The sequence below is a fragment of the Nicotiana sylvestris genome, chromosome 8 (assembly GCF_000393655.2).
Source record: "Nicotiana sylvestris chromosome 8, ASM39365v2, whole genome shotgun sequence".
NCBI lineage: Eukaryota > Viridiplantae > Streptophyta > Magnoliopsida > Solanales > Solanaceae > Nicotiana > Nicotiana sylvestris.
Window position 1 is genome coordinate 184591444 of NC_091064.1, and position 9461 is coordinate 184600904.

A 9461-nucleotide genomic window follows, 5' to 3' on the forward strand; every position below is an offset into this window, starting at 1 on the left:
GATACATTGAAATATATTAATAGAAAATTCAAGTTGCCCAACCCCAATCTCCGTCGTCTTTGTTAAAAAACAAACCCTAATTTCCAACGAATTCGTCGTCGAGCAATGGTGGCAGAATAAGGACTCTGTTAAAGCTTGAATCTTGTATTGAAGCAGTCGTAGGGGTGTGAAAGAATCCATTACTGAAACAAATTGTTTGTATTCTTAAAAAAACATAAATATAGTGATAAATGACCGTCGAGCTTGAATCTGTTAAACTTTATATAGATGTGTTTGCAGTTGCAGCAGCTCCTACGCAACCGATGACCCTAGTGCTATCTGTCCAAATTGTCGAAACCATATGTCAACATATTTGACGTGGTAACATATATGCATGCTCCGATGGAATTGGGGAAATTGGGATCGGAGAGAACGTAGGTGATGTGGGTGAGAGGAATTTTGAGATTGAGCATCGTATTTTCAGGGATGGGGGAAGAGAATGTCATGTATCAAAGTAGAGAGAGAAAGAAAATAGTGTAACTGAATAACGTATTTAGTGGCTTAGGGTTAGGAGGTAACCAAAATTAGATATTTTGCTATAAACATTAAAAGGTATCTATAGAATATAATTTTTTAAATAGTATTTATTTAATATAAATAAGGTATTAACATTTGTTATAGGAGGTAAAAATTCCTAACAAATAGGTCGGGGTATACCCATATTTGATTTCTGAACGTAGAGCCACGTGACCCAATAAAAATATATCAGTGCATTAATTTGAAGGCCCACATGTTACACCGTTAAAACGAGGGGCAATTTTATTAATAAAAATAACGTGGTATATATTTTTGGACTGATAGATGGACGGAGGGTAAAAACAAAACATTTACTTACCAAACAATAGGGGTAGTTTAGGCCCTTTTCCGTAAAAAAAAAAAGATACAATTGATATCCACGTCTATTTTTATCAATTTTATACAAAGCTCTACCTCATATATATATATATCCAGGATGGTTTTGGAGTTTTTACATCTTCATTGTGAACATGGAAGAACAAAAAAATTGAAATATTTCAACAATATTGGATTAGAAATTAAGTATATTCATTTGGATCAAATACCTAAAAAGGATTTTTTAAAAGTCTCTTATTAGACATTACATCGCAAGAAAGTATCATATACCTTCCCATATTTCTCTGGTTCTTAGGTAAAGCTCTATGCCGCAAATAAATTTGAGCTTGCAAACAACATATGTAGACATGGATATGTAAATTGGTCAAGACGAATTCATTCCTTGCACATTTCACTTTTGACAAAAATTTCAAGGATATATATTATCTTGTAGAACAAACACTGATACTTCTCCCGTTCCAAAATGAAAAAAAAAAAAAAAAGATCAAGAATGTTTTCATTTACATTGTCTTGTTGAAGCAAGAGGACTTGTTTACTCCTATAGGCCAATATATATATGGAAGAATGCGCCCATCTGCAAAAGATGCTATTACAAACAAATTCTAGAGAATGAAAGAATTTAACTCAAAAAGCATTTAAATAAACCCTGGTAACATTTGATATCGATTCTATTCACTCCAACCCCTATGCCTCTCCCCCCTAGTTCTTCTTTTGTAACTCATATATATATATATATATATATATATATATATATATATATATATATATATATATATATATATATATATATATATATCATGTTTCCATCTAGAGCCTTAAATTTAGTCTCCTGAGCCATATAGAGTGTAATATCATATGAAACACATCAAACTTCAGAGCAGGCCGGTTTAGTTCAAAATGTTTCCTCACAGCTCTTAAACCTTCTTTGAGCTTCATGTATTTGTCTTCTGGAACAGCCAACAATATCTCCTTTAGCCTTGGGATATCAGAAATATTAACCTGTATTGAGAATGCATCCCAGTTTAGCACATCACTAAAAGGGAAGACGTAATGATCTGATAACATAACAGGAACACATTCGGCATAAATGGCTTCAACGGCTCTTGGGCTAGCAACTTCATAGCCACTTGGGCATAGGCAAAACTTGGACCTCAACAATTCCGAGGGATAATCCATGTCTTTAGGCAGGTATTCATATACACGAAGATCGGAGTCTTTCCCTTTCCAGTGTTCGAAGAGGTTTTTCCGGATATCGCCATGAAGTCCACCAGCAAAGAATCCAAGATAAGGCCTTGAAATGTTGGCTGGTGGAGGAGACTGTAGCTTTGGGGACACTCCACCATTGTAAAGGTAGATTTCAGGAAGGCTCACATCTTTCTGAGGATTGAAACCTTCTGAGGAGTTTGCATTACACAAAACCCTTATTGATGTATTGTACAAAAAATCATTGCCTTTTGAAGCAAGAGGAGCCTGCAATAAGTGTAGCAACAGACCATGTGTGAGTGATAGCACTTTTCACGACATACTAATTGTCAGGAACATTTAATTTTGCTAATCCAATTTATAAATTTTAATGGAATGATCAAAATTTTGCTTACAACAACAACAACAAAAAACCTAATGTATCCAACAAATAGGGGGTCTGGGGAGGGTATTATGTACGCAGCCTTACCCCTACCTTATGCAGGTAGAGAGGCTATTTCTGGTAGACCCTCGGCTCCAAGCAAACATGCAATTTGCTTTCAACAAATTAGTACAAAACTAACAAAGCTTACCCAATCATGGCAAGAAAGCATGAAATGATCAGCTCCATGAGTTTGATTCCAGAAAGGGTATTTTGTTGAGATAAGTCGAACATAATCAGACACAAACTCTTTAAGAGGAGTAACGTTATATGAAAGTGGCTTGTAGAGAAACTTAACCATCCAAGTAACACTAAAAGGCATGAAATAAACATGGGCTGAATGAGGGTCTCTTGTCCTGAATTTACTGTTACCATGTTCCATCTCGCTAATGAACCTTCCTTCACTTGCATATATATCTTTACAAGGCCCATTATGGACTATTATGAAGTCTCCATCTTCATATACATACGCTTTGAATCTCCTCTCCATCTCCTTGTAACTCCTACAAACAATAATTATTTGTAATACAAAATGATAGTCAAGTCCACTAAGATGTTCAATGATAGCAATAGTACGTAATTATAACAACAGCAGCTTGCCTACAAAATAAAAGTGACAAAGTGGGTACGTATCTTAAGTCCCAATAAAAAAATAATGACTAACATAAGTATTAAGTATCAAATATATGTTGGTTACGTGAAATCCCAATCGCTTCAACCGCAAGGCAAATTATTAGAAAACTAATATATAAGCAATCATAGGAAACTCAATCACACTAATCTTATTTGCTTAATCCTTAATCTTATAATATGGAATTATTTTTTCTAACTCCTTTTGGTTCATTTACTTATGATCAATAATATGAATTGAGATACAAGAAAAAATAAAATGTACAGAAAGAATTTTTCCGTGTTCAATGCTGAGTAACTAAACTTCCTAGCTTAGCTTTTAATGTATGTAGGTGAAGTATTAATGTATCAATAGGAAAAAAGAAAAGAAAATGAAAGGCAAAACCATAAACGTATTGAGGAAATAAAGAGAGAAATTACTACATCACATGACCTATCAATATAAATTACCAAAACTGCCGAGAGAGGTACGTTTTTTTCATTAGACTGGTAGCAGTGGTGCCATTCTTACAGCTGATATTTTAAGGAAAAGTAAACATCTTTGTTAGCTGGCGTTCCATATGCAAACACTCAGAATGAAGACGTGGACTACCAGTTTCAATATTAATTTGATCTCATAAAGCCAAAGCTAGCTATCAGTAAGATAGTTACACTATCTCACAGTTACGGCTGAGCTGACTCTCAAAGCATCACTTTACATGGGTAGGTGACGGAGTTAGTAAAAACAGAATTGAATCTTTTCGATTCCATGCAAAATTCTGCAATGCTACGCTAAACATTATGTCCAATTTTAAATTTATGGGAAATAATCTTCAAACGCAACAAATTACGTAATTATTTCCCGGGGTATGCAATAAATAGACGACACTTTTTTTTTTATGACCAATCGTCAAATATTCGGTCAAAACCAAATTACATTTTTTGATCAAAGATCCGATTTTTTGCTTAATTTCCAGATAAGATACATTTTAAAGGAGGCTTTATTGTCATTAACGATTAATAAGCACTCCTTGTGTGCTAACAAGGACTACTTCCCACGTCATTTGTAAGTATAAAGTTTTAACGTTATCTATTGCGTATAATGAATTTCGAGATATATTAGGCATTTCTTTTCATGTTTTCTTGCGGTGGGAACAAAAAACTTTGGTCTCAATTACAAAAAATCATAGATACTAGTCCGGATGCATAACAAATTTTCAAACCTATATTAGGAATCAAAGAAAATATAACTTTAATATGCAATCATAAGAAGTGTAAATGGTAGATACATAACGTGACAAACTAGTCAACGGCGTATCAGTTAAGTACAAGGACTCTTAAAATTCGATATGTAACACATGATAGAAGAAGCGTTTCATCTTTCGCTTTTTATATTTTAAAAATTTACAAAAGCCAAACTAAAATTTTAAGGTAAGATGAAAATGCAGAGCCGCCCAAAAATTTGAAGGGATACATGCCAGCCGCATATAAGAGGAGTATTTTTCACGACCAATGAATATAACAAAGCGGCTTTTCCACAGAAGGCAATCAAGTGCGACCTCTGTAGGAAACATTGATTGTGCGCACTAGACATACCATGCGTCAATTAGAAGACTTCCTAACATTCCACTTAATTGACGTCCTAACTGGGGCGGAGCTAGAGCGTCTCTTATGGGTTAGGTTAATTCTTTAATTTGGGTTCAAATTTTATATTCGTCTAAAGATTTTTTTAAATATATATATATATATATATATATATATATATATATATATATATATAAATTATTAATTTTTTTAAAAAATGACACTGTATATATAACCGCTTTCAAAATAATAGCGAATTTTTTAATATTTTTTTTGTATATATATATTCTGTATGTCATATACAAAAATTATATAGGTTTTATGCACTTTTTTGACTACCAAAGTAAATAGTTTTTGGCTCGAACTAAAAGTGATAATACCCTAATCCGAGTCTGCCTCTACTGGCTAATACTCCACTCCCAAAGCGCACCCTCCCATGGGGAAGACCGACCTAGTACAGGTCAATAGATGCAGCCTCACTACTGCGTTGAACTAGTAAATATATAAGTCAATTGTTTATAAAAAGAGGAGTACTATATATCTACATTTATACAAATTACATTAATAAGTATATCAACGATCTAAATCATCCACTAGTTTAATAAAAATCCTACATCCCTTCTTACCCTCCACTCTATGCTGGAGTTTGGGAAAAACTAATTATGACTCACATTTAATATTACTCTCGACTTGAACAATATATTCTTGTTTCTTTGGCCTGAATTATATAGTATTCAGTTAACAATATTTTATATACGTGCGCGTGTGCTAATACTAAATTTGTACATATAGTTTAAAAACCAATACTTCGTCCAATGATCAAGACTTTGGGTCAGTCTTTACATTAAACTTCACGTCGGAGTATAGAAGGGAGGTGATAAACAATAAATTATAAGAGAACACAATTGGAATGTGAACTGTAGTGGTTCTGGTGAGTAACTTAGAAGGAAAGTAGTTATGACTTGCAAAAAAGCTCCTTTTAGAGCTTTAATCTTAAATAAATTTTATTATTTTTCCATATTTTTTCCATATATATTGAAATTGAACGAGACTTACTGATAAAATGCGCCTGGATTACGGTAGATTCCACCGGTGTTTATGATCGACTGATTTCGAACACCAGCAGCTTTTCGAATCGCCCCTCTCGCTCGTGCCAATCCTTCCTCTTTCTTATCAACTTTCCTCTGCCGAATATAATGTTCCAGAAATAGCATTCATATTATTCCACACTCAAAAAACTCACCAATAACAAACGTAAATGAAGAAAACTTTAGTTTCAAAGAGTTTCACGTATATACAAATTCCTAGAATCAGATAATCTCTCAAAAACTGATACAGCACGTGATGCTTAGAGTTCCACATATTCAAAAACTTCACAAAAATCGCTAAAACTTCAAAATTAAAGCTTTCTTCTGAATCATTCAGTGAAGCTCTATCAACAGTACTACTTTCACCAAGCACAAACGTAAATGAATAAACTGAAGTTTTATTGTTCTGTTCATAAAAAAACTCCACAGATTCAGAAAATCTCTCGAACAAATGACGTTTTCTAAAGCATTAAAGCAAGCTCTATCAATAAATCCAAATTCACAAAAAACAAAAAAAAACTGTAATCTCCGATGAAATTTAAGGAAGAGCATTGAAATAACTCACAACAACGGCAGATTTTCTATGAATCGGAGCGAACGAAGAGTTCTTCCGATAGAACGAAATATCAGAAGCGATGGCTCGCGACGGATTCTGATTAGCCACGGCGGCGGCGATCACTTTCTTCTGCAACTCAACAATCGAAACAGTACTACCAGAATTCACAGCAACCGCAGATGATCGGAAGCCGCTTCCGAGAAAAACTGCTATCACTGATACAACAAGTACACAACAGAGTACACCTAAATAAGCATAAAGTACTCCTCCACCACCACTACTACCACCTTCATTATCACCACTCTTTTTAAAAATCATCATCCTATATATATGTGTATATGTGTGTGTGAGAGAGAGAGAGAGAGCGAGAATTTTCAAGGAATGTGAAGAGGCGGTTATGGCGGGGAAAGAGAATAGAAGAGAATTGAGCAGTTTTTCTCCTACTCGGCTTCTTCTTCGTTTAGGGGTAATTTATAAATGGCGGAAAAAAAGGTGAATGGCGTGATAGCTAATGAAATTGAAGTTACAGCTGAATTTACTTTTTGGCCCTTACCCTTTTTGGATATTGACAGCGACATTTTTTCGAAAGGGTCGCAATGAACTAGTATGAGTTTGGTAAGCTCGCTAGCGCCTCGCTTAGGTGATTATGGGATGAAACTACTTTGTTCGATATAGCAAGACACCTTATTACTAATTTTATTTTATTTTTAAAAATAATAAAATAAATATTACTGCCTCAAATAACCTTTGGAACTATTTTTCGAAAGGAATTATTTGGTGAAAAGCGTTCATGTAAAAAAAAGCACGTATTTCAATATTTCGTAGTTTTTTATTTTTGAAAATTTGTAAGCTCGTTGCAATAAGTGGAAGAAGATGTTTTGGTTAACAAGAGGAACTTCTCCGATTTCTTTTTTTTTCTTTTTTCTTTTTTCTAGAGGAACTTCTCCGCTAATCTTTTAAAAATTTAATCAAGTAACGGTTTTCTTTTTTGTATATACTACGTTTTACCTGTGTCTAATTTAGAACATGGGAAGCAATTATAAGATACATTCAAATCTTAGTTCTCTGTGTTTGCTTCATAGAAGGAAATTGGATCAATTTCTTTTTAGAGAAATTTTTTCCATTTTTTCTTACTTTCTTCTTTGTACTACACGCTAGGTTAACAAAGTCTGAGCTGGCGCGAGAAGAAAATGCAAACACTTCCCCCAAATGAGAATGAACAACGACAAAATTAGAAGATGATCGAAGTGCCTCAAGGATCCCCGTTTAGAAAGAAGGATCGAAGGTTTTGGGCCACTTATATATATCTTTCTCCGTCCTCCCTTTATTAGATGGTGCTTGTGTGGAGGGTGCGCCACCAGAAATTGAGCTTAAAACTCTCACCTTACTAACAAGTCGTGAGTTGATGGTTGTTGGTCACGATTACTACCAAAAACCTAGCTCCTATGAAGATGAATATTTCATATGGAGGAATGTTCATCTTTATGTTTGGTGTTATTCTGTTGTGTGACAGGATGAGTTATGTAAGGCCTATGACGCACGACTCAGTGTGGGACCTCACCTCAGGTTTTACTTCGTACACTAATCTCCCTAGTGGTTTACAATGTTACGTTTTTATTTCTTTTTGTAGCTATTCTTTTAATCTGTTATTCTAATTATTGCGAGAAAATTTGCAATCTATCTAATTTCCCCTTCTAATGTTAAGTTTTTTTTTTTTAATTTTGTGATGTTTGTCAGTGAAAGAGTTTGTTTTATCATGATGATTGTTCATTCATTTTATTTTTATTTTTCTTTTCTTTCTTTCCTGCTTCACTTGGGGAGTATGAGTTGAAGGATCACTTATTATAAATGGTGTTTTTGCAGAAGGCTCAACAATAATCTGCCGCCTACCATTCTTAGCACCTTGTGATATGGAGTTAAGTAAAGCTGCATATATATCAACGCGAGATTAGACTGATAGCTCCGCACTTCATACTTCATATATAGAGCAAGCAAAATTAAACAATTACAATGTCCCTATTAATTAACTTGATATAGAACACGAGAAGTTAATGCTAATAATGTCTAGGACCACGGTCAGATTACAATTTTCTTACATTAATGATAAATAGGTTAATTGTTATAAAGAAATTAAAAAAAATGGTGGTAAGTGTAGTATTATAAATACGGAAAAGGGCCAAAATTATCCCTCTCGTTTGCTAAATAGTTTATAAATACCCTCCATCCACCTATCCGTCCAAAAAAATACATTACGTTAATTCTATTAACAAAAATACCCCCGCGACTAACAACAAAATTGGTGAGTCTTTCATTTAATGACGTGGAGATTTTTAACTGGGTCACGTGGCAATCTTTGACTGAAACAAAAAATGGATATTATTTCAATCCATTTACCTTATCCGAACCATTTACAAAAATGGGTGGAATCTATCACACCCATTCCCATTAATCTGACCTCCCACTTTCTTCTTCTCCAATCATAAACCCCATCTTTGGACAAATTACAAAACAGAAATGGACCAAATTTACACTAGTAAATTTCAGTTTCAGCTTCCTACAACGGAGCCACAACAGATTTTGAAATCATAATCGCATCACTGTCAACAGGCTCAACTTTCGCATCTTCATATACTGGATTCACATTTACAGCTCTAGAGTCATTCATCACCACAAGCTTAACCTCAAACGCCTGGGTAAAAAGTTTGTTCACCTGCACAGGTGCGACTGCCTCAAACACTTACTTTACTTCTCTTTTGACTGAGTGAAGCTCCGACTGCATAATCGCTATCAAATCTGACTGTGGAGGTATTCTAGCAGTCAACAGTTGAAATCAATCGCTCGATGAGTTGGGCTCCTTATGGTTCGAGGAACAAGAAGTGGCAGTGATGACGATGATTATACCATTGATAAAAATAAAGAGAAACAGAGGTTTAAGCCAAGCTATAACGGTACTCCAAATAGTTGGGAATTCGTTAAAAACCCGTGGAATTGGCGCTTTTAATACCAGTGCTAAGGAAAGTGTCCCAATTGATATTAGCACAACCTTCAGTGATAGAATTAAACTATTCGTCGATGGTGCCATTTTAATTTCTCCGATAACTTTAACGAA

The 9461-nt window shown here is 34.4% G+C and overlaps 1 protein-coding gene across 1 annotated transcript; it reads right to left on the bottom strand.

The window, feature by feature from the left end:
* Window positions 1-1692: 1692 nt before the first annotated feature.
* LOC104247670 (probable glycosyltransferase At5g25310) lies at window positions 1693-6801 on the bottom strand. Its single transcript, XM_009803741.2, has 4 exons — window positions 6362-6801; window positions 5765-5892; window positions 2667-3018; window positions 1693-2361 (listed from the first exon to the last, which is right to left on the bottom strand). The coding sequence occupies exons 1-4, from the start codon at window positions 6671-6673 to the stop codon at window positions 1699-1701; spliced, it is 1455 nt and encodes a 484-aa protein (XP_009802043.1). The 5' UTR covers window positions 6674-6801; the 3' UTR covers window positions 1693-1698.
* Window positions 6802-9461: the final 2660 nt, after the last annotated feature.

Coding starts and splice junctions, on each gene's coding strand:
- LOC104247670 (XM_009803741.2), bottom strand. CDS start 6,673: ATGATGATTTTTAAAAAGAGTGGTGATAATGAAGGTGGTAGTAGTGGT. Junction 5,893..6,361: donor ATAGAAAATCTGCCGTTGTT/GTGAGTTATTTC, acceptor TATATTCGGCAG/AGGAAAGTTGATAAGAAAGA. Junction 3,019..5,764: donor AATCCAGGCGCATTTTATCA/GTAAGTCTCGTT, acceptor TATTGTTTGTAG/GAGTTACAAGGAGATGGAGA.